The 25,754-nt window shown below is 39.6% G+C and overlaps 1 protein-coding gene across 1 annotated transcript in view; it reads left to right on the top strand.

The window, feature by feature from the left end:
* The window catches only part of rasa3 (RAS p21 protein activator 3), a 40,367-nt gene extending 15,444 nt beyond the window's left edge, over positions 1 to 24,923 (top strand). The window contains exons 3-24 of the mRNA XM_018683817.2: positions 1,058 to 1,161; positions 2,055 to 2,149; positions 5,182 to 5,258; positions 9,108 to 9,188; positions 9,282 to 9,354; positions 10,869 to 10,942; positions 11,052 to 11,156; positions 12,176 to 12,332; positions 12,415 to 12,563; positions 13,028 to 13,142; positions 13,338 to 13,412; positions 13,500 to 13,623; positions 14,215 to 14,321; positions 15,120 to 15,197; positions 15,332 to 15,409; positions 15,583 to 15,656; positions 19,035 to 19,141; positions 19,927 to 20,009; positions 20,126 to 20,334; positions 20,427 to 20,530; positions 20,639 to 20,822; positions 21,198 to 24,923. Of these exons, the coding sequence (XP_018539333.1) occupies positions 1,058 to 1,161; positions 2,055 to 2,149; positions 5,182 to 5,258; positions 9,108 to 9,188; positions 9,282 to 9,354; positions 10,869 to 10,942; positions 11,052 to 11,156; positions 12,176 to 12,332; positions 12,415 to 12,563; positions 13,028 to 13,142; positions 13,338 to 13,412; positions 13,500 to 13,623; positions 14,215 to 14,321; positions 15,120 to 15,197; positions 15,332 to 15,409; positions 15,583 to 15,656; positions 19,035 to 19,141; positions 19,927 to 20,009; positions 20,126 to 20,334; positions 20,427 to 20,530; positions 20,639 to 20,822; positions 21,198 to 21,273 (2,329 nt within the window). The 3' untranslated portion in view covers positions 21,274 to 24,923. The remainder of the gene's footprint in view (positions 1 to 1,057; positions 1,162 to 2,054; positions 2,150 to 5,181; positions 5,259 to 9,107; positions 9,189 to 9,281; positions 9,355 to 10,868; positions 10,943 to 11,051; positions 11,157 to 12,175; positions 12,333 to 12,414; positions 12,564 to 13,027; positions 13,143 to 13,337; positions 13,413 to 13,499; positions 13,624 to 14,214; positions 14,322 to 15,119; positions 15,198 to 15,331; positions 15,410 to 15,582; positions 15,657 to 19,034; positions 19,142 to 19,926; positions 20,010 to 20,125; positions 20,335 to 20,426; positions 20,531 to 20,638; positions 20,823 to 21,197) is intronic.
* The last annotated feature ends 831 nt before the right edge of the window (positions 24,924 to 25,754 follow it).

Genomic DNA, 25,754 nt, shown 5'->3' on the forward strand with positions numbered 1-25,754 from the left:
CAGCAGCAAGCCTCAGGGCTCCACTCACGAGATTCCCATTTCTGTGGTTTCTGTGGTCGTCGGGAAGGTGAGGCGGTTTTAGTGCAGCGGTTGATAGACCCTCGAGCCTGTGGTCACAAACAGGCCCGTTGTTGTAGTTCACATGATTCACGGCACGATGTAGATAAATGTGGTCTTTGTGTGAAGCGAGTAATTAATTCACTAAATCGATTGTCTTTTAGCAAGAACGATGAGCAAGAACTCTGTCTGTGATGTTTGCGTGAAGGTGAAAGTAGCTGTTTTAAAAGCCAAGACAGAGGCAGGAATAGTTTACAGATCAAGCAATCAATCAGTGAAAGAACAAGAACAACATACAACTGATTAATATTCACATGTAATTATCAGATTGTAACTAGCTGGGTGGACAGGGTGTCTCTCTACTGTGAAAAATGTTTTAATGTTCTTCTTATGACACGTCACAGATTACTTGTGGACAGAAATGAGAAAGACTTTGGAGGAAAAACATTAACATTGTTTAAAATATATATAGCCTTTTTTTCTAACAACAAATGACTTCATAGCCCTTTGGTTTCATTACTGCCTGCTTTTAATTACAGTGGAGCCCAGTGCTCATTAAGTATTGCGGGGGATGTAGAACAGTCTCGATCCATGACAGCGTTTTTCACAAAAGAGTGTAAAGAAGAAGGCACGTTGCAAAGAAGCTACCTTGTAATTATGACTTTTGGATTTCATAATTTAGAGATCACAATCTCATAATAACAAGAAAACCTGTTATAATAGTTTTCTCGTATAATGAAATCGTTTCTTGTAATTATGAGGTAATACGTCATAATTAAGAAATAAGCTCTCCTTCTTTTAAAGGTTTAGTTTTTTATTTTATAGACATTGACACAGACTTAATTTCTACAGGAGATTTTCTTTTCCTGACTTAAACCCCCTTTTTTATCCATGAGATGCCTACTTGTCATGTTTTGGTGTGTAAAACTACATTTGTGTTTTCTCTGTCTCTCTGTCAGCTGAGAAGATTATCTAATCACAGTTTTTCTCTCACTCTCAGTCCGTTCTATGGGGAGGATTTCTACTGTGAGATCCCACGTAGCTTCAGACACCTCTCCTTCTACATCTTCGACAGGGACGTGTTCAGGAGGGACTCCAGCATCGGTGAGTAAACAGCAGCTTCGTCTGTTGTAAACAGAGAGACTTTTTTGTTTCATTGTTAGGAAGGAGAAATAAACTTCAGCAGGCTTCACTGTGATTTTACATGATTTATTTACTTTATTACAGTTCACCAGTTTCTGGAGACCATTAAAGGGATAGTTCAAGATTTAGATGTTAGCGTTAAGACTAGAAACAGTGAGGAACCTGGATAACAAAATCCATCATCCTGCATCTTAGTCTCAGCTAGGTCAAGGCTAGGCTAGCTGTTTCCCCCTGTTTCAAGTCTTTGTGCTAAGCTAATTGGTTGCTTAAACAGACATCTGTGAAACATATTGTGAAAGCAAATTTCACAAAATGTCAAATTATTCCTCTCATGGCATCTAATGGCCTTAGATAAACTTTTAGCACTTGAAAGGTGTGTGTCTTGTTTGTGTACGGGCGGATGTTTTTACTGTTGTTACAGGGTGTGTCAGTTGTATATTGGTGGGTTTGTATGCGTGTGCGTGTGACCACAAACTGAAAAATCTTTCTTGGGGTGTGATTTGTATCTTCAGCACCATCACAGCTCCTGTTTGTGTGTGTGTGTGTGTGTGTGTTGGGCGTGTTTGTGGGTGTAACTCGTTAGTTTCAGGGCAGACATGACAAGGTCATTTCCAGGCCACTGACAGTGCAATTCGTGAGTATTTTTGCACCAGGTGCCCGTGCACATTAGAAAAAGACCGGCGTGTGGATTTATAGTACGTGAGCAGGCATGCAAGCCTGTGTGGGTGTTTGCCGAGCGTTTGTTGTAGCTGGCCTCTGAGCACGTAGCCTTTTTTTTTTTTCTTTTTTTGGGACGCGTAAAGTGAGTGTATGTTTTCATCTCGTTTGTCTTTGTTGTGTTAATGTGTGCGTAGGCAAGGTTGCAGTGAAGAAAGAGGACCTGCAGAAATATCACGGCAAAGACACCTGGTTCCAGCTACAACCTGTCAGCGCTGACTCAGAGGTGCAGGTCAGTACAGAGAGCAAACACACACACACACAATTACACATTTTAAAAACAAAGCACTCTCTCTTAAACCTTTCTTTGTCTTTTCTTGGAATCTCCAGTTGTTTTGTTTCTCAGCTTCTGTCACAGTGCAAGATATTGATCCTCCAGACTTTTTAATATCAACCAAAATGTGTCTAGTTATCGCCAAAAGCCGGGATTGAGTCCTTGCTCAGATCAGTAATCGTCATATTAAAACTACATAAAACTTTTTGTGTGGCTGCTCTTTTTTAGACAACATTTAAAGGAATGTATTTATCTCAGTGGTGGGGAGAACCAGGCCTTTATTTTGCCCTCTGAAGTCAAATTCAGAGCTGATTTATTTTTGGTCGAAATGCTCAGAACCATTCAAAATGAGGTCCATGTTGATGGGACAGGGGAATACATTTACCTGTTTTCTTGGTAAATTCAGTAGTATGTACATTTTCATAGTATTAATTCCATCAGTACAAGACATGAACTGATTCCATCAGTGAGGAACCTCCACTTTGCCTTTTTCTCCAGTTTTAAGCTGCTAATTGTCACTTGTGGCCACAGTATTTTATTAAAAGAAACAAGGATTCTGACAAATTATATTCCTCAAAGGACAAAAACTATTGTTTTTATTGTTGGCACTGACATTCAGGTTTTGTAAATGGACTCAAACGATGGCCAGCCCTTGTCTACGCTTCCCTTGTCTACAGTATAAGCACAGATGTACAGTGTTTGTGCGATAGTGTGTCTGCATGTTAATGTTTGAAGCAGGGCAGAACCCAAACAAACACAGCATGTGTGCACCTGAAACACCTGAGCCTGCAGGGTCAAAGTCACCTGGCTCTCTCTGTGTATACTGTAAAAATCCATTCGTTCACCTCTGTCGTGGTTCAGTTCGACATCAGCTGGTCAGAGAGTGAGTGACACAGCTTTTATGACAGGTGACTGACAGATGGTGAAGTATGTGTCGGGTCTCAGGCTATGAGAGTTATGATAGGATACACTGAGTGTTACAGAAGTTGTTGTTTTTGGGAGACAGTCCTAACTGATTGCTCAGTCACAGTGTTTCAGCTTTATTCTACTTTTGTGTGACTGTTTTCCTTGGCTGCAGGCACACGACACAGTTGGACTTCATCATTATACTTTGTTAGCATGCAGGTCACACCAGCATCAGCCATGACAGAGAAAAGGGACATTTTACTCACAGCTTTCAGGTGATTTGTCAAACTTTTTGGAGATCATCTCTTCAAATTTGGAAGTTATTCCAGATGCTTTCCACCTCTGGCTAGCATAGCTGAATCTTATAAGCCTGTCACGTGGTCACGTGTCACCTTGTCGTAACGTGATGGCATCACGTGATTCACAAAACTACCACCGGGATTAAATGTCCTTGACTGGAATACCTGAAAATAATTCGTGTTGATGCATGTCGAAGAGCGCCGGAGCACTGTTTCTTATTTCATGGGCTATTTGGGATTTTTGTGGTGATGCATATACAATAATATATATGTATTTTTAAAACCTGAAACGTTTAAACACTGATTTGGTTACCATGGCAACAGACAAAGCTTTAACGCTTTTGTTAAAACTTTAAAACATCTGGGTCAGCCCAAGATAAACATACATATGAATATTTGACCCAAGTTATGGAAAATACCCAAAAGTATCTGTGTTTTCATAACAGAGGAAACTGAAGTTATTCCTGTTAAATTATTGTTTTTAGTGATTCATTTATAATTTCTGAAATATTCCTGTAATCAGCAATGGATTTTTTTTTTTCACTTGTCCTTCACACTCATTTAATACATGTGCAGTATTTTGTACTATTCACTATTCAGCAGTCTCACTCACCCACACGCATGCACGCATAGATAGGAACGCACACACACACACACACACACACATATATACACACACACACACACACACAGTGAGAGACACAGTGAACAGTAACATCTGCAGACAGATGGGTGTGTGTAGCCCTGGAGCAGGGATCTGAAACAGAGACACATTCATCCGAGGAGCCGGGGAGAGGAAGGATGTGTGAGAGAATGACAGAAAAGAGAGAAAAGCGAGGGAGATGGATCAAATGAAGTAGGAAGATAGAGTGTCTCTCTTCTCTGTTCAATAGAGGACGCATTGTTTGGCCTGTGCGCACATGTGTAAGTGCGTGTGTTTGTTCCCTCTGCTTGAATCGGCCAGAAAGAGCAACGCCTGTGAGTTTGCATACTGATGCTGTTAATTAATGGAGCTTTTCTAGACAGCTGCACCACTACACTGTCATTATGTCATTAATCCAATCACTTCAGAGGGAAAATAACTTCAGCATGACGTTTGGGCTCATAGCTATTTTCATACAGTGTCTCCGTTGGCGGAGGGATGCCCCTTTATCAAGCTTGTGTGTTTTTATCAGAAAAGGAATTACTGTTTATCTGTGTGTTTTTGGCTCATACATACAAACTATGGATCAGTAGTTGAAAAGGTGTTTCCAACCTTATACACTATATTGAGTACATAATATACATACATGATATATATCACCATAAATTTGTGATTTTGATTTTTGGTAGTACAGGGAAAGTTATATGTTGGTTATTTAATTTAAGAACAAAGCAGCTAGAGTAAATAAAACTACGTATCTCTATGTTTGGTGAATGTTTTTTTCAGACAACTTGAAGAATTACAAGTTCCCCATGAGTGGTAAAAGATAGACTGTCACCAAGCTTAAAACAAGTTTGAAAAGCTGACATTTAAGACCGGATTAGGATGCACATTGTTGTGAGATTCAGCTCTGATCCACATACACACTAAACACATGTGGACATGTGGACAAACACATGGTTCTCATTGGATAATGACCTTCCTGCTTGTCACCGGGCACCGGGCTCTGAGGTGGACACTGGTGCTGAAATGTTCATAAATACTCTTTAGCACTTTGTGTACTGTCATTAGAAAAATATGTGATGCATAAATCGTGTGTATTTGTGTGTCTGTGTGTGTGTGTGTGTGTGTGTGTAATGCAGGGAAAAGTGCACCTGGAGCTGCGTCTGAGTGAAGTCATCACAGACAGCGGAGTCATCAGCCATAAACTAGCCACACGGTGAGGCCACACAGAAACACACACACCCACACATGGTACCACATTTCACATCCATTATGTTATTTAGACATAACAGTACTATTCACTGTGTGTGTGTGTGTGTGTATGTGTGTGTGTGTGTGTGTGTGTGTGTGTGTGTATATATATATATATATATATATATATATACATATATATATACACATATATATATATAGTAACATAGTAAGATATAGTAACATATCATAACATCCTGTCAGCTGCTGTCACTTTGTGTAATATTGTAAAAACAAAGAAAACGATGAATAATAATGAACTAAAAGGAAAACTCCATCCAATGTTGAAGGCCATGAGATGTGGTTCTATGTTTACATTCACAGTTTCCCATCAAAACACACTGTGTGTATCCTTGAAGTCTAACAGACATGTTGTATACAGTCCTCCCTTATCAGACATTTGCAATGCAAATTCTTTGGAATTTGTTTACTGTTTACATCCATATTTTCTTGCTAGCAGTCTTCCTCCTTTACCTTTGTTTGTACGTTGCTGCTGCCAACTGTGGATCAGTGGAACAGTGTGAAGCAATAAGTAGGATTGTGTGTGTTTCTAGTGCATGATACAAACAAAACACAGCCATTCTCTTGAAAACATTGCTCCGTAGTGCTGCTACTGGACAGTGAGCAAAATGTCGAGTTTATACTCGTAGAAAACTGGGAAAACAGCAAAAGTTCACATTTGGGAGGTTTATTTTCTTTCAGTTGGCTGATAAATCAGCTAATTAACCATCTCTGCTCCACAGTACTGGTGTGTTTCTGAGAGCCAGGGGAAATTATGAAATGTGTAGTGGAGGTCAATAGGTGCACAACAACAGTTCTTTTCCCCGGGGCGCCTCAGGAGGTTAATCCAGCCGTGACCTTAGATTATTTTGTCAGTTTATAAACACAGATTCACGGTGGCTTCGGTGCAGCGTGCTTTGTTCCACCTCCAGCCTCTAACTGGCAGAGAGCTGGTCGTTTAGACTCAGTCTCAGTATTCAGAACGCGTGAATCGATGTGTCGTGGACGTGGGAGCCATGAACTCATAAATCTGCTCTCACACCGTTGTGTCTCTAAGTGTGTGTGTGAGCATGTCGTTGTGTGTGTAAAATGCGATTGCGCACACATGTGATGTGTTAGTGTTTGCAGGGGATCAATGATATGCTTACAGATGGATTATTCTATGTCGTAGATATATGTGTGTGTGCTCGTTTGCTCTCCAGCTCTTCCTCCGTAACATGAAGTCTGATGATGAGCCAGCGTGGCTCCGTTCCCAGAGCACATTGTGGGTAAGGAGCTTAGAGCTTAGAGCAGGAGGTATTCTAGTCAGATTTCTCTAGAAAGACACGTGTGTGAGAGAGGGAGATGCACTGTGTCCATCACAGTCATACACCACACATCACTACACACACTTCACAGCTTTATAAGTCTTGAGTGAACAAATGTTTCATGTCAGTCAAAGTTAAGTTGGTGTGAACTGCAGCTTCACTCACAAGTGTGTTCAGTATCTTACACATCTCATATAACCTCAGACTTGATTTGCACTTCAACACGTCTGTCTAGTGTGGGAACTTGGAAGTTGTGCGTTACATCCACTTTGAAGTCGCTCTTTTCTCAAGGCAGTTTGACAGCGTTTACATAAACTATGCAGAAAAAACAAAGACATTAGAAAATGTAACTAGATGCCTTTACATGCCTAGGTATTATTCTATGCAACTTTCTGCTTCTGCTCTCTGCTACATTTTAGAGGAAAATATTGAACTCAAAAACTCTTGACTTGAAAAGAAAAGCAAAGAATCCTGCACACTGTCCAGTTGAACTCACTTTATTAAGACAACGTTTCAGTCCTCAGACCTTCATCAGACAAAATTTATACACACAAAAAACTAAATGTTGTCATAATAAAGTGAATTTAAGTGACAGACAGTTTCAGGATTCTGAGGTTTTCCAACTGTACATTAAGTTCAAACAAGCACTACTGCCAACTGCAATGGTAAAATACTACTCACACATAAATGCATTAGTAATGATAATCATTCATATATACATACATATAATAATATAATAATATATAATAAAACATCTTAAACCAGTGTTTCTGTACTTTTACTGAAGCAGTAATTTTACTTTAGAGCATTAAAATAACTGCGCTCCTGTAACATTGTCAGACTCATGATGGACATTTTTTTAAAATAAGGGATCAAAATGCAGGGAATTAGAGGTGTCTGTCTTTTTCTTTGTCAAAACCTAGTGCCTACATTACCCACAATGCAACTGGACTGCTGACAAAGCTTTGCCGTTGGAGTGACATCACCTGAGGCAAATAACTGATTTAATGCGGCTTCATACCACATCTTCACACAGTAGCTGTACTCACCAGGACCTGTAAATAGACCTGATGTGTAATACTTTGAATGTAATGTAATGTCTTTAACTTACACTTTTGGAAAATGGCGACAGACTGAAATGTAGTTGGTTGTGCAATGATATGAGTGACATCTGAGGGCAGGAAGCATTTTATAACAAAACATGTTGTTTACTTTAAGATGATATTCCCTGTTCTCATTTAACTTGATATTTCATTTCACTTCACCCATCAATGACGCTGACTCATAATCACATCCCCTTTTTGTGTCTGGTGTTTTTTTGTGGGGGGAGAGAGTTGGGTCGATGACTATGATGTAATTCATTTCCCTCTTAGATTTGAGTGAAATTGTTTTTGACAGGATACGTGGGAGCAGAAAAGAAGCACATTAACCTAATATGAGTAACGTCGACTAAAACAAATAAGTCTGCCTCTCACCACCACTGTCTGGCATGTCAGAGCTCACAGAGAGAGAGAGAGAGAGGGCTGGAGAGTAGGGCAAGCAGGGGTTATATAAACAAGCTTATTGGACAGGAAGCGCTCTGGCATTAGTGATGCTTAACCCAGCCTTCTCCTTATTCCTTATTAGGAACCTACGCGCGCGCGTGCGTGTGTGTGTGTGTGTGTGTATCAGCAGGACAGTACAAGCTGTTGCATGTGTGTCAGTTCAGTTGCGGGCAGCGCCACGATTTGCTGTGTAATTCATCATGTGGTGTGACTAGTGGTGCATCACCGTGACACACAGGAAGTGATTCGTCCCTCTGGGTGTCCTGTTCGGGTGCTAATCCCCTTACAGCATGATGTCATCGGGCAGCAGGGTTAGAGAGGGACAGACAGACCGACAGATAGATAGATAGATAGATAGATAATCGTCATAATATAAACCCATAGACTCCTATCATTTTATATTGTGAGGGCAGTGAAACTCTCGCTTTCTGTGTGGGCTGATGAGGCTAAAAGCTTCACAGTGGTGTGGGATAGGGTGTCACTGGTAACCCTTCCACATTAGTCATTTGATTAAGTGATAATATAGAGCTTAATAGAGCTTTAAAGAGTCCTCTGGGAGGATATTCAGATGGTTTTGTGCAGCCCCCTATCACTTCACATTTGGAGATCTTTTTAACCTCTTCCTGTTTTTTTAGTGTGCTACCAGTTTTTCTAAGCTAGCTGCTTCTAACTTTGTGTGGTAACTGTCTATAACATGTTTTTTTCAGCACATGACTTTTACTACTATGACCCCTGAAATCAGGTTGATAGGACGAGACGATCAGAACTGGATGAGATCACACACTGCTAAGGGTGCATTAAAATTAGCACAGCGTTAATGTGTTACAGGTGTTATTTTGTGTGTGTGTGTGTGTGTGTGTGTGTGTGTGTGTGTGTGTGTGTGTGTGTGTGTGTGTGTGCAAGTCTGTGCTTGTACAGTAGTGTGCTCCTTCATTAATGTGTGGTTTATGTGTGTTTCTGCAGAGTGCTGGAGTGCCAAGGTCTTCCAATCGTCAACGGTCAATGTGATCCCTACGCTGCTGTCTCCTTACTAGGACCTTCAAGGTCACAATCTCACCATCCACAACTTTGTTTTATTAGATTTAACTTTTGATGAACATGCGATTTTACCTCTCTCTGCCTCTCTGCCATCCACAGGTCAGATGCCAAAAAGACCAAGGTGAAGAGGAAAACCAACAACCCACAGTTTGAAGAGGTTTTTTATTTTGAGGTAAAGGCCTCCTGTATTCTATTTGTTTAGTTTAACATTCACCTGTCTGTAAGTTCCATTAATACGCTATATGGCCAAAAGTATGTGAACAGTACACCCATATGTAATTGCTGAATCTCTCATTAAATCCCATGGGCTTTTATACGCCACTGTCACATCTTTTTGGAAGTCTTTCCCTAGGATTTTGTAACTGAGCTACAGAGATACAGCCACACCAGTCTGGGAAAAACATTCCTCGTTATGCCTATTTACCTCACGCAGAAGGTAAATAAGTGCCCTCCTTAGATCTGTCACACTTCTGTCTAAAACATCATTCATCTGGAGCGTGAAGATTTCTCTAAGACTGAACTGACTGACCCAAACCGTAAAACAACAGCCCCACACCACAAGTACAAAGAATAAGAAGCATGAAGTTTACAGAGTTTGTTTTGCCTGATTGAGATTTTAAAACCATGTCACAGTTTATATTTATTTATATCCATTAGTTTATATTAATAGATATTTTTCATGCACACATACACAACATCCCTTTCACATTGCCCCCGTTAACCCTCGCTCACCAGCAGCGCTGCTCTGACATTTTTGTTTCACCCCTCCCTCTGGCCTCCAGAACACAGCAGGACAAGAGTATGATTGATTCGGACAAACCACCAAACAATCTGGCCCATTGATTTCTGTCCGACAAGATCGTCTCATTTATTCCCGACCACCACATGAACAGGACTGTGCATACCCTGTGGTGCTTTTCTGCCTGTTCCCCCCCATCCCCCCACCCTCTGTGTTGCACACAGAGCTCCATGTCCACACGCAAACACAGGCCATTCATCATGTTTCTGTCATGTGGATGTCCTTTTTTTGTTGTTTCCAGTTTTACTTTCTTATTGCGCCAGACCTTCTCGGACCTTCTGATCTCTGACAGTTCCCAGAGCTTGATCTGGGTCGAAGCTCATTTCAGTCTAATTAAACACAAAGCAAATTACTGATTTCAACAGCATAATTTGCAATTTACGATATTTAAGTTTTCCACACTACAAAATGGTATCATACTGTATGCTTTGTCAAGTCGAGTCGGTTTTATTTATATAGCTCAGTATCACCGATTAGAAATTTTATAATCTGTAAAGCAAACAACCTCCTCTGTCCCTAGTCTTTCTGACAACTTACAAAACTTAAAATTAGTTTTATCATTTATTGATCAGCCAGGTGTTTTCTCAAAAGTCTTTCTTGTCGGTAAAATGTTGTAAAATGTCCATTATAATCTCCCAGAGCCTAAGGGGACATATTCAGATTTTTTTTTTTCACGTGGCCAAGAAAAAAAACAATTTAAATGCAAGATATTGAATTTTTCCATTGTAGATGACACAAGAAAATAAAATGTGAGAAGCTGAAATCATGACTGAAATGAATGTCTCTGCTTCCACCATCCTGTTCTTCAGGATGTATTTGACCCTGCAGCTGAAATACTGACTCCTGCACGGCTTTATGCTAAATGTTTACTCTGTCTCTGTTTCTAGGTGACGCGCCCATTAAGTTACACAAAGCGGCAGTTTGATGTTGAGGAAGAGGATGTTGACAAACTGGCACTGAGGTGAGCCAGTAGCTGTCTTACGGGGGTTTTGAGGACCAGCGCCGAACCTGGCGTCGTTTAAAAGCTTCTTCTCTTGTGTTTGAACTGTTTCCCTGCGGTTTGTGCTCAGGGTGGATCTGTGGAACGCCAGCAACCTGAAGTTCGGGGATGAGTTCCTGGGAGGTGTGCGGGTTCCTCTGCGGGTCCTGGGTCAGGCTGGGGTCCACGACGCATGGTGAGAGGAATTTCACCAACACATTGTTCGTTTTCCAGTGGTAGAAAGTAATTGAGTGCATTTTCACAAGTGATATACTTAAGTTCAAATTTGAGGTACTTGTACTTTAGTTTTTCTTTTTTCTGACACTTATATTTCTACTTTACTACATTCCAGAGGTAAATATATTTTACTCCATTACTTTTGTATACCAGCTGAAGTTACAAATTACCTTTTACATGAAGAATTAGAGGATTAAACCAGTGATTTTTAGTTTGTGACCCCTCAGAAAACATCGGTGTGAGGTTTCATTTGTCTCTGAGTTGTTTGCAGTTTTACCCGAGAGAAATTTCCCCTTTTAACTTCTCACACGATTTAATTTCAATAACTGTTTGAGGCACAAAGAGGTCGCATTATTTAATATTTCACAAAAAAGAGGAAAGACCAGATAATACTTAATTTTTACAGTAGATTCAATAGATTAATTTATATTTGTAATGAAGTATTTTTACATTACTGTGTTGGTACTTTTACTTGAGTAAAGGATTTAACTACTTCTTCCACCACTGCTCCTTTCACACGTCCCCCTCTTGACGCGGGTCAGTGTACGAGCCCCTGCTGGTGCTGGGTGGTTTTATATTCATCACCGTTGTCCGTTGACATCCCGGGAGTGTGTGTTGCCATAGCAACACCAGAACCATAACAACAAGTATCAGCACTGACAGCAGGCCTTTTTTTAAAAGTTTTTATTTAACCAGGGTTGATTTTCACTGAGCATGAATGATCTTTTCTGACATCACTGACTCAACAGAGACTGTATTTGTATTTTGTCCTGGATAATGTTGGATAACAGTAAACTCTTTGCCTTCAATGACTGATAGGAGCACTGATTTGGAAATCAGAATAGAGAGAATAAAAATTGCGTTTTAGCACTATTTTAGTCTGATCAGTCTGAAAATGTAAAAAAAAAAAAATCTGTCACACATCATAAAAAATCTAATCAGTGACACGTAAGATCTTATATACTTTTTCTTCTTCAGGTACTTTCTCCAGCCGAGGGAGAACGGAGGGAAGTCAGTGAAGGTAGAAGAGCTCGGCTCTCTGCGTCTGAACATCGTTTACACCGAGGACCACGTCTTCCCCTCCGAACATTACACCCCGCTCAGAGATCTGCTGCTGCACTCTGCTAACGTAGAGGTACAACATATGTCTATGAATGCATGTCTGCTCTGCCCAGTGTTCGGATGCCGCTTGTTCACACCTCATCCTCTCTGTTCAGCCTGTGTCGGCGTCCACCGCTCACATCCTGGGGGAGGTGTGTCGAGAGAAGCAAGAAGCCGCCATTCCCCTCGTGCGGCTCTTTCTTCACTACGGCAAGATAGTGCCTTTCATCAGCGCCATCGCTCACGCTGAGGTCAACCGCACGCAGTGAGTGTCCTGACGCATCAGAAACCATCTCAACAACTACTTATACTGATTTTGAATTTATCACACCAGAGAAAGATGCATGTTTCAAATCTTTTTCCATATTTAGGAAATACTTTATTATGTTTTTGGTAGATATATAGTATAGCTTTATATTAGCAATACTAAGTGTACATTTCTTCAACATGAGTCAGCTGAATGTTGTATATTTTCAGATTTGGAATTAATTTTGCCACTAAATCAGTTTTAGATGTGGTTAGTTTTTTCTAGAGATTATTAATTAAAGTGGCTGTAGAAATGAGGTCATCAGGTTGTATGCAACATCAACCAGCTTAGCATTTTGATCTGACTGTTAAAATATACACTGCCACTGTGATATAATTCATTGGATATGAAATGACTGTCAGAACACAAGCTGTAGTTTTGATTCACACTCAAAAAACACACACTCTGCCTCCTCTTTGCAGGGATCCAAACACCATTTTCCGGGGGAACTCGCTGACTTCTAAGTGCATTGATGAGACCATGAAGCTAGCAGGAATGCACTATCTGCAAGTTACACTGAAACCCATCATAGATGAGGTATGACACCACAAAACTCCCATGCCTTTTCCTTTATTCACAGTATTTATCTTTTGGTTTTACCAAATCCCGGCTCTTTTTTAAAGATATCTTGATTTAATTCATCTCACATGCCTCCCTCTGTGGCACATCATGGAATTTTTTGGAAAATCAATTATCAATAGATATTTTAATGCTTTTTCTAAATCTTTACAGATCTGCACAGACCACAAGTCCTGTGAAATCGACCCGGTCAAACTCAAAGAGTCAGAGAACCTGGACACAAACAGGGTAAGGAGACGAGTGCACGTTTGTGTGTTTGTGTTGTGGATGCTGTCTTGTGTTATCTGACATCTAAACACTGCTTCCCCTTTTCAGGAAAACCTCCGTCAGTACGTAGACCGCATCTTCAACGTTATCACCACCTCTGGCGTTCGCTGTCCCACCGTCATGTGTGATATCTTCTTCTCTCTGCGAGAGTCTGCTGCCACCCGTTTCCAAGGTAACCCGCCCCCTGAACAACTCACAAGAGGTGGAAGAATGAAGGAAGGCGAGCTGCTAACAAGGAACAGGAAACAAACAATAAAGAACAGGATGTGCGAGATGTCCAAGGACACTTTTTTCTGCTCGCTCAGGATCGCAGAAAAGCTTATTGTGTTCTGCTATTTGTGTTAAACCTGAAACCTCTTAAGCCTCCTACACACTTATTATGGGGGATGTGTATAGAACAGAGTATGTACACCCAGTGTTATATACTGTGCTGCCTCCTGTTGGCCACCACAGGGCACTGCAGGGTACTCACAGGAGGAGCAAACTGTTATAAACTGTACAATAAATTTTAATTTTGATTTAATTAAAGTATAAAGTATTAAGTGTATTAAAAATAATACACTTTATCTGCTTTTTTTTTTTATCTCTCAGGCTTTCCTCAAGCAATAGTAATTTAAATGTTTCATATTTGAACAGGCAACTCAGTTATTGATAAAATCAGTATTTGTTTTTCTCACACTAAACAAAATATTGTGCAGGTCCCAGTAACATGCAGCATCTTAGGTATAATTTAAGCGAGTATCCCTGTCTTTCTGCTCCTTAGTTGACCAAGATGTCCGATACACAGCAGTGAGCAGTTTCATCTTCCTGCGTTTCTTTGCTCCGGCCATCCTTTCCCCCAACTTGTTCCATCTACGGCCGCACCATCCAGTGAGTTTAAAACAAAAACAAACACAACCAACATGTCAACATTCATCCAGATCTACTGGTTAGTAGACTTGGGAACAATGTTTGATGACAGGGTGAGATTTTTGAGAAAAGCTCTGTACTGCCAATGTAAACTTAACTCCTCTGGGTGCAGATAAGAGAATGTTGACAATGTTTTCATTCCTCTTTCATCAAAAGTATTTTAACTTTCTCTTGTATGTGATGGTTTATTTCCTTTTATCAAAAGAACATGCTCAGATTTTAGACCTCACCTCAAAATTATTGGCAAAACATAAAGTGAACAAGTGGAAGGCGTATGAGATTATCAACAACCCCACCCTCAGGGTTGTGTTTTAGATTGGCTGTGGGTAAAACAAACAGAAGAATGTTTGGTTTTATTCCAGAAGCCATTAGACTTGTGAACAGCCACAGTACAAGAAATGATTTAGTTTACCATGTGTGCAAACTGATAAATGCACTTTTGACTTGTTCTTTTTTTATGTAATATGTGACTTTGTGCTGTTGGATTTTGTTGGCCAGCTATAGACAGGCTGCTGTTATTTAGCCTCTTGTATTTTATCTATGAATTTTAACTCTTTTTAACTCAACTTTTTGGATTGTTTTTATGTGTGTGACTGTTTTTCAGTCTTGAAGATACCTATGCAGATATTCCTCTGAAAGTCACTGCTGCTGAAAATATCATGTTACATTTTTTTGCTTTTATGATAGGATCAAGTAGGATAGTTGATCTCCCAAGATTTGATTTATTTTGTTTTATTTCATGTCTTTTTGTGTCTATAGGATCCGGCCACATCACGAACCCTGACCCTCATCTCCAAGACGATCCAGACCCTGGGAAGTCTCGCAAAGTCTAAATCTGTGAGTTTCTCTGCTCAACATGCATTTTTTCCCTCTATTTTCATATCTTTTGACCAAACTAGACTTCATTTGAATTTCTATGTGAACTGTTAAATTAAAACTTGTTGATCTCTCTTGCTGTCACTCCTTTCAAGGCAAATTTCAAAGAGTCTTACATGGCTGCGTTTTATGACTACTTCAATGAGCAGAAATATGCGGATGCTGTGAAGAATGTGAGTGTTTGGCTTCTTTCCTTCTTAATTCAATAAATCTCAGTTTGTTGACACACAATCATATATCCTTCTTGTTTTATATGTAGATAAACTAAAATAATAAATGAGTAATGAGTAAGTAAGTCACCGCCATAATGAAATATGTGGACAAATGACATTCTTTACTTTTGCAGTTCCTGGACCTGATCTCCACCTCCGGCAAATGGGATCAGAAGAGTATTGAAACACCAATCATGCTCAAGGAGGGGTGAGGAACCAACTTATTTTTAAACCTCTATTAGTGGAAAAACCCGAAATAAAAAGAAAAGAAAAGAAAAAAGTATGTCTATAAACAGCTCTCTCAGTACCACTCCTGAGAAGTCCCACATATGTGATATTAATTCAGAGAATTTATGGAATGGTAATTTGAGATTTAGTAATAGTAAAACTTTTTACTGCTACTGCAGTCTTTTACTGCTAATTGCGCAGCTCCAATGTTTGTCTGTTTGTCCTGGCTTTTGTTTCTAGCTTTAGACAAGACACTTGAGATGACTGCTACAGTTGAACTGTCCAGAATAGTTCAACATTTTGGGAAATGATTTCTTTTTGGGGGAAAGTTAGATGAGAAGATTGATACCACTCACATCTGTATGGTAAATATAAAGCAAAAGGTCGATGAGCAGCTGCTCAGATTACACTGCATTCACATCATTTTGTTAAAACTGTGATTACGAGTGGCAAAGTGGGAAAAGACATTCACATCAGCCTCAGACTTACAATTCTGAGAGGGACATATCAGGAATTACTGATACCAACAGTCTCCACCAATCTCCTGCTTGGTGAAAAAAACTAAAGGCATGTCAACAAACAGTTGAGAATTGCTGTAAATGCGCCACTGAAATAGACCATGGCCTCAGAAAATGCTGGATTCTGATTGGTTGGAAGATGTGGCTTAACTTTTGGTAGACTATTTTCTGTTTTACAAGAGGTTTAGGCTAGTTACCAGCTGCTGGTCAGTGGACTTCTACAGAAGTGAAGGGAAAAAAATCTGAAGGTGAAAAAAAGATGTAATTTTGCAAAATCCCAAGAAACTTTCTTGAGATCTTGAGAGAGTTTTGCAAGAGTCAGAGAAAGTTACGAGAGATCTCAAGAAACTTTCACGAGATCTCAAGAAGCTTTTGCGAGATCTCGAGATCGCAAAAGTCTCGCAAGATCTCAAGAAACTTTCTCAGAATCTTGCAAAAGTACATCTTTTTTCCCTTCCATGTCCCCTCTGGGGCTCCGTAAACTTCAGACAGAGCCAGGTTAGCTGTTTCCCCCCGTTTCCAGTCTTTATGCTAAGCTAAGATAACCAGCTGTTGGCTGCAGCTTCATATTGAACAGACAAGACGTGAGAGTGGTATCAATCTTCTCATTAATCTCTCTGTCAGAAAGCAAACAAATGAATTTGTTTGTCACTAAACAAATTGTCACTAAAGTGAAGCTGGACTTTTACATCTGTGACCCTTCACAGTCCAGTTAGAGTGAGCAGTTACAGTACAGATACATCTGAGGCTGTAAACAGAGCCCTCTCTGACAACACATGGGCTGTTGTTTTGACAATATTTCTAATGAGGCTGTAAAGAAGAGGTGAGTTTCCAGTTGACAGTAGTTGTGTCAGCACCTCGCTCATCAGCATCCCCACCCTCTTTTGTTTCTGCTACCGGGCGTAGGAGTGTAAAACTCACTATAAAGAGGGTTGATGGGAAGGGGTCAAAAGGCACGAAGGGCAGGTAAGAGCTTCTCTGTTTAAAAGCTTTGCCCTTGTGACCCCCCTGTGTGTGCACCGTAACCCCCTCCAAACAAAGCTGGCCATTTTCTCTCCCACCAACATCATGCGCTACTGTAGATGCTGCTGCACTTTACTTTATATCTGGCCTGTATATAAGCAACCCACCAGGCGTCTGTTACACTGTCTGACACTGTGTGGTGGATTTTTGTCTGTCTGCGTTGACATGGCAGTAGACTGTAATGGTATAAAGTAAAGTGTTAGCCTTAAAGCCTGCTTACCTAGGAGGCGTCAATAGTGCTCATAGCCCTTCTTGCTCCTCGCCATGCCAGACATGCTTGGTGTGACAGTGACAGCAGGGGTTAGTTACTGTACAAACATTTCTGGGATTTCATATCTGCCCGCATCCTGATCCTTTATACCCCTTTGTCCAGACTGTGACCATATCACTACCATACACATTAGAGTTCCCAGCACAGCTCCAGGCGTTAAGGCAGATGTGAAACCAGCACGTTCTCGGCTGAGTAGTGTGAGAAGAGTACAAGTCTTCATGTGGGAGAGTAGTAACTTTGGTGTTTACAACCCTGGTACATCATATTCCATGTATTATATGGCCCTCAAACTCTAAAACAAAGACATCCTGGTGTTTACTCTCCTTTAAAGGACCATACCGGTGGTTTTACATTTTTTAAGAACACATACCTCACATCACTGTCAAATATTTTCCAAAGAAAAACCTTTTTGGATTGATTGCAACCATTGATGGTATTTATTTCATTACAGTGTGAAAATTAATTTACAGAGATTGGAAGAAGCTAATCCATCATAGTGGCGCTTTGCATGTATTTATTTATTTATTGCTGAGAAGCATTAATATAACCTAGACTTTAAAAATGAAGTTAATATGAGCATCCTTGCTAGAAGTTTAATGATTATTTTCATCATCAGTTAATCTGCTGATTATTTTCTGGATTAATTCAATTACACGTTTCCCAGAAAAGCCTGATGTAACATCTTCAAAAGTCTTATTTTATCCAACCAGCAGTCTAAAAACCAAAGATATTCAGTTTACAATGACACAAAACACAGAAAAGCAGCGATTCCTAACATTGGAGAAGCTGAAATCCGACATTTTTTCAGTCAAAATAGTTGCTAATTATCTCTCTGTGAAAAACAAATTGATGAACTGACATTTTTCAGCTGATTTATTGCATTATAAAAGAATCGCTGACTCCAGGGGGTCAGGGTGTCTTTGAACACATCAGCACATACTCCCCTACGACTACATAACCACATGACATGATAATATAACCTTGATGTAAAAATAAACAGGACATAAATTGTTGAGTGTGATGGATTAGCTGTCTCAGGTTTCAAGTCTCTGCAAGTTGATTTTCATAATGTATTTAAAGAAACCAGTAGCTGTGGATTTGGCAGAAGAAAAAAAAACTACAACAAAAAATCAATAGTGATTTATGCATTTTATAGGTAATGGTGTAAAATATGCAAAAACACCTTTGGTACCTTTAATCTGCTGACCTATCTCCTTTTTGAATCATAGACTTTAAAATCTATGAGTGCTGTACTGAGGTTTTTTACATGTACAGCAGCGATGAATTCAAGGAACTGCAAGCATGTAACTGGAATGATAAATGATGATTACTGACTATACAGGATGCCTTTAATCAGACTGAAATGGTGGTTACCAATTGTTTCATATCAAGTAATTAATTTATACTCTCATAACTGCATACATATAGATGTGAATAAACAATGCCGGAGAAGTTAAAATATGGTGAAATATTTAAATGTTTCTGTAAGAAACAAGCTCATCTGTCAAGGTTTTCAGTGTTGTTTCTCTCGCCCATTGTTCTTCAGATTTATGATCAAGAGAGCACAGGGGAGAAACCGGTTTGGAATGAAGAACTTCAAAAAGAGATGGTTTCGCCTCACCAACCACGAGTTTACCTACCACAAAACGAAAGGTAAGCTCTAAACATGTCTCAGGATCTTCTTACGGTTGCATTGTTTCCTCGTCTGTTCATGTCATTGTGTGAGTTTCTGTAAGAATCAGCAGGAGGGAGAGAATCTGCTGAATGTACGTTTAGCCTGAACACTCTGTACATCCAACACATATGGTGGAGATTACGTTACTGAGCAGGCAGTACGTTTGTGCTGCATCCAGACAAGCTCAGGCCAAAACATACACATAAGCCATTTCTAAAATCAATACTACATATAAATTCTAAGATGGTTTTAAAGATGTAGTATGTACACACCTGAGAGGAAATAAAATTATGTATCCTTAAATTAGTCTGAATTAATTGTGCTGTTGATGGACACTGTTTTCCCCACAATGCAATGCACAAAGGAAAGAGATGAGCTGTTAGTACAGAACTGTAGCGTGTAATGAACTGTATACTGTAAAGATACTGCATACCAGAAGTTAAAGAGGCGAAGATGCTGTGTGTGAGGTGAAAGGGTGTATGCTAGTGATACTCATATTTTTAGATTCAGTGTGACTTACACTTTCTGGAGATCCCATTATTTCAAATACTGCAAATAAACATCCATCAATGCACTTAGAAAATGTAGAAAAAAGACGCTCCTCACAGCCCTTTTTTCAGTATTGAATTGATTCAGTGATAGTTGTCTGTCCATGCAAAGGTTTATTACAAATAGAAACACCTAATATCTAATTCAGTGCATTTTTTTTTTTTTTTTAATTGTTGTCATTTCCCATGTCTGATGTGTTTCCCTTTGCCACCAGGTGAGGGAGCTCTGTGCAGCATTCCCATAGAAAACATCCTTGCTGTAGAGAGGCTGGAGGAGGAGTCTTTCAAGATGAAAAATGTAAGGATCCCCCATAGCAACCTCCATGAGGTGTTTGGAGACTTTGGTCTGAACTTCTCTTACAAGTATTTAGATCCTTCCCTCACTTATTGTCCCTTTTTCTCCCCCTCCCTCAGATGTTCCAGGTTATCCAGCCAGAGCGGGCACTCTACATCCAGGCCAACAACTGTGTGGAGGCACGCGACTGGATCGACATCCTGACCAAAGTCAGCCAGTGCAACCGCAAACGCCTGAGCACCTACCATCCTTCAGCCTACCTCAACGGCCACTGGCTCTGTTGCAAGCTCTCAGCGGACACAGCCCCCGGGTGTACGCCCTGCACTGGGTATGAGAGGTTGTTCAAATCAATCAGCACCAGGTTCTTTTACTTTGTCTCCTCTCTCTTACTCTTATTTTCCTGTGTGCCTCCATTCTCAGCGGTCTGCCCGCAAACATTCAGCTGGACGTAGATGGAGACAGAGAGACTGAGAGGATTTATTCCCTGTTCAGCACATACATGACCAAACTGATCAAGATGCAAGGTCAGACACTGACAAGAAGTGTTTGTGAGCACGGCTGCATATTTTCCATGTTTGTCCTCTGATTATTTTTACATCGTCTCTCACCCTTATTCCTGTTTTCCCCCGCAGAGGCCTGCGGCAGTAAGTCTGTGTACGACGGGCCCGAGCAGGAGGAATATTCCAGCTTTGTCATCGATGACCCCCAGGAGACCTACAAAACCCTGAAGCAGATTGTCTCAGCTGTGCAGACCTTGGAGCAGCAGCACACCAAGTACAAACGGGACAAGTTCAAGAAGACAAAGATAGGCAGCCAGTATGTGGTTTGTTGTTAAATTATGCTTGTAGATCAGATAATGTTTGTTATTAATCTACAGTCACTATACATATAATGAAATGGAGGCTGAGAACTGTGGGGGAAATGGAAGGTTTTTAAATGAACAACTTTTTTTGCCAGCAGGTGGTGCAGTGGTACAGTCCACAACAGCCTGTTTTTAAAACATGCAAAGTATGTTGGAGACTAAAAACAGCATCTTAAACATTTAAAATAACTCCAACGTTGTAACTTTACACATTGCGATGTGCTGGATTTTCTCATTAGTCCTGCTCTGTTCTCACCCATTAACCTCAAATTTACTTGAATTTATTTTTTATGCTAAGAAATAAACACTGTCTTTTTTTGTGTCCACAGGGAGCATCCGATTGGAGACAAGAGTTTTCAGTGCTATATCCGCCAGCAGTCTGAGAGCTCCACCTACTCCATCTAGCCATGGCCCTTCCCTGTATACTGTTTCTATGATGCCCAGAACCAGCATATTTCTCTTTACTGCAAAAAAAAAAATCCATCTTAACAACACTCTGAGTCAAACGTTGAGTTTTAAATCTTTACTCTTCCTTAAAAAATCATCACGGTGAGATCATTTCTCTTGTTTCCAATGCAGTGTATCCATGCTTGAAGGAATATATCTCTTTTTTTTATGACTTTTCTGGAAGCAGACGATGCTGGTTTGGAAACAAGTATCACCTGATATACTGATTTGTTCAGTTTTAAGGAAATAAGAGTTTTAGTACTCGCTGCCAAACTGAATGAGCTGTGAAGATGGACTTTTTTTGTTGCAGTGTCTCAAGGTGCATCGCTCCAAATTTGGAGAAACAGACCTCAGATCAGCAAGAAATGGAAAAAGAGGAACAGAGATACGAATGAAGAAGATAATCACACCATGCATCTACTTGGGTCTCCTTTCCGTGATGGGACGAGAGAACAAACAAAACGTTTTTCACTGGACAGTTTTTGACAGTGACCAACACGCACTTTAATCGTCTCCAAATCTATGGATGAACAAGCCTCGCAGCACACTTTCAAAAAAGCTTATTGTATCTGTTTTGATTTGTATTTGGTTATTTTAAAAGTTGTTGAAATGTTCCGTTGTATTTCACACGTCTGACAGACCAAACTCTAGAAGGAAAGAAGGACTGTATGTATGTACCAGGTTTTTCTTCTTTTTGTTTTTTTGTTTTTTTTTTTTTGCCCCCAACCTCCTCAGGAAGGCTGTGATGGTCAAGGGAACATAAGAAGGGATTGTCGGGACCAAGCGTGGCCCAGAGCAGCTTGACGTTGGCCATCAGTTTTAATCCCTATCATAACAAGCTAACAGATGTATAGGTTCAAGTTTTCACGTTTCATTTGAAGCCTTGTTCTGTTGTGGTTATGAATTGTGCCCCTGTGTAACCAGTACCTGGGTTAAAGGAAAGTTTTTCTCCTTACATTGAGTCAAACAACCCCATGGATTGCCTTTTTTGTATGCTGTTTGAAGGTATGTTAGTTTGCTTAGCATGGCTGAGTTTATGGATGTATACACTGGATGGCTGATTAGCTGAACTCGATCTATGAACTAAGAAATTAGATTATGTCCAAACGCAGTTTCTGTTGACATCAGGGCAGAAAATGTGTCATGGGCCCCTATTAACTCCAACAATTTGTGCATAAGCATAACTTTATTTAGTAAAAATGTGCTTACAATCGACGCTCTGTGGCCACTTTATTAGATATACACCTGTAAATTGTTATTTAGTGCCACAGCTCTGCAGTGAATGCTGTCTTTATAAATTTTATAATGATCAGTTTTTGTTGACATCGTCATGAATGTTTATATCAATTGATTAATGAGGATATAGTTAAAGGCTTTGTCCTTACAAACATGAGCAGCGTAGAACATTAGAAACACCTGAATGTACAGCAGCACCACTAACCATGACCTCAGTGCAAAATGTATGAATTTAATTTACAGTCTGCTTAATCTGTGACGGTGTCATAAAATTCAACATTATAGGCATTATAAAAGTGTCAGAACAGTTGTATGCAATAAAGTGGCCTCTGAGTGTATATAGTGTGTGTACAGAATTACCAAACACATTTTTAATTGATTAAATGACCACAACCTAACTGTCACATGCTGGGTCTGTGGGTCCTGGGCCTTCCCAAACCCTGGTTGACACGCACACACATCCATGGCAGATTTTTCCCAGACACTCAGTAAATACACTCAGCTAGGCTATGATTAAACATATCCTCAAACTGCATGCAGATGTAATTAAGGCATATGTTTGTTTCACTCTGTGTGAGTAGGAAAAAAAAAAATATAGCCAAACAATCCAATCAACTATCACAAAGCTGAAACTATGTGTTAGCATAGCTCATTAACAAGGATGGTTTTTAACTTCACTTCGAATTAATCCACATACTAACATTTTAACCTGTCTCGTCTCAAGTTATGATTGTGAAATGGTTTATGGTGTGTCACTGATTGTGTTGCCCAGTTGGCTGCCTAATAACGTAGTTCTGTTTTAGTGAGTTAGCGCTGTCTTACTTTGGAAAAGCTGCCCCCCCACTCCTCTGTAGTTTAAAAACCTATTTATATGCATTCCTCTGAGAAACTGCCTGCTGTGAATCTTAACTGGTCATCACCTCAGAATCTGTTGAAGGTACAGGATTTATCGTCGCTAACCAGTTGTGTTGTGTTGTTCCACGCTTCCCGAAGGCAAACGCTCTCATTGGCATCCATATTCATCAGCACCCACCTCTTGCCAAACCTGTGCATGTGAAGTATAGTTGTAGCCACAGCGATGGTATGGTAGCCTCCACAGTCATCTCTGTGTGACCAGGTGACTACAAACCACAGACAAATTTTGTATTTTTTTCCAAAACTAAAATACCTGGTTATGTAGCCTCTTGGGTGGTCACAGGATCCCAAACAGTGCCAGTCATCACTTTTCTAAAATTCTCTTTTTGAAAAACAAACAAAAAATATCATTGTTTAGATATGTTTTTTTTTATATATATAAATCTCAAAATCTATAACTGTTTTAAAAACAGACAGCAATTATTCAGATGACATCTTTTTTCTTTTTCCAATATGTTGATCTATGAACTTTGACGAAGGTTTGACTCTGTTTTCTATCTTTGTCTTGTCATACAGAAATCTTGCTGTGTGTCTGAACTGAATGAATGAGGTGTGTGGTTTTTTGTGCGTATGTTTGTGTCAGTATGTGCACGAGTGACTGACATGACGGGTTGTATTGCCAATTGAATTAACCCAGTGTTACAGGTCAAGAAAGGCAGTGTCCCACTTGTTTTTAAAAAAGAAACCACTGCCTGTAATTTTATTAGAGTGTAGAAGGACGGTGGAAACACTGTCCCTCTACTCTGGCCTGATATAGTCCTCTTGTATAGAACCACTGATTCTTTTCAAAACACTTTTGCCAATATATTCTCCCCCAAACATTTTATGTAAGTAACACAGTAATAACATTGATGAATCATTAAGAGAGCAGTGTTGCTTTAACCTCTGAACTATGATGAGTGTTTGTTTCCACTGGTTACAAACTCTCCTCAGGTCTTTTTTCTTTTTCTTTTTTCCTTTCTTTTTTTTTTTTTTTTTTTTTTTTGGCCAAGACCAAGGAGACTCGTACTTAAGTATAAACCACAAAACACTTCTGTCTCTCATCCCTAACTTTGTAATCATATTTATTATCATTTTCAGCAAAAACCTTCCCAGAAACATCAGCTCAGCCGGTGGGGGGTAATGGCAGTTACAGTAATGGCAACTCATCCGACCCTGAAGCCCACACAGGAATTACTTATGCAATAACTGTGTCTCAGCATGCAATAATATTAACAACCCCTCAGTAAGCCCATCAAATTATCACAAATTAACAACGCACATCTGCTGACCTTTTACAGTAAAATGCCTCTTCAGATAAACACATATTATAAAGGGAGAACAGTGTATTTTGTACAAATATTTTAAAAGTATTAAAATAAGCCTGTTATTTGTGTACATAAAACAGTTTGAATGAATGGTGAAAATGTGATGTTTTTTTCTCCTGAATAACTAAATGAAACCAATATTAATGCAAATGTGGCGTCTGTGTCGTTTGTTAAAAATTTATAGTCTCTAAGCGACACTGTACACACTCACACTGTAGACTTTTAGCTGAGTCCGATGATGGACTGAAGGAAAATGTTTTGATATAAGTGTGTATAGCTGTGGTGCATGTTTGTGTCAAAGTTGGGGTCCTTTTTTTTTTGTTTTTTTTTGTTTTTTTACTTTTCCTTCCATGAAAAGCCAGACATTTGCTTTAAAAAAAAAAAAGTCAGTTTCAAACAAATACCTTCTAAATGATGTCAAACCATTTCCCAGTGTGGTCTGTTGGCTTTCTCGTTTACAGTGAATCATCTGAACTTAAAATGGATGTCGTGTTAAATCAAATCACCAAAACCTGTTTTTTTAAGTGTTTATTCAGATTCTTGTCCGAGTCCTTTTAATTTTCTTTTATTTCTTCATGCATATGCTATTCTGCATGAATGATGTGGGAAAAAGATCAGTAGTAGTCCTTCAATGGAAAACCAATATGCAGAAATACTTGCACACTGGTGTATTTACAGGATTAACACAGCCATTAAAGCAAACCAAAATATAAACAGGTTTCTGCTGCAAATTTTGCAGCCGGTGCAGGATATTCATAGGATGCAGGATCACTCCATATGTAAGATAATTAAATAGCAGAGAGCTAAATAGGTATACAAGTGGCAGGTGAAGCTCTACCAAATCTGCTTAAGAGTAAAAAGTGAATATTGGACTTGCATTGCTCTGAAAAACAACTCAAGCAGGATTTTCATGTTGCTTGTAAATAGCTCAGTAACTTGGCAGCTTTTTTAGGGCTGCAACTAATATAATTATTATTATGA

Source organism: Lates calcarifer, linkage group LG2 (assembly GCF_001640805.2).
Source record: "Lates calcarifer isolate ASB-BC8 linkage group LG2, TLL_Latcal_v3, whole genome shotgun sequence".
NCBI classification, from domain to species: Eukaryota; Metazoa; Chordata; class Actinopteri; family Centropomidae; genus Lates; species Lates calcarifer.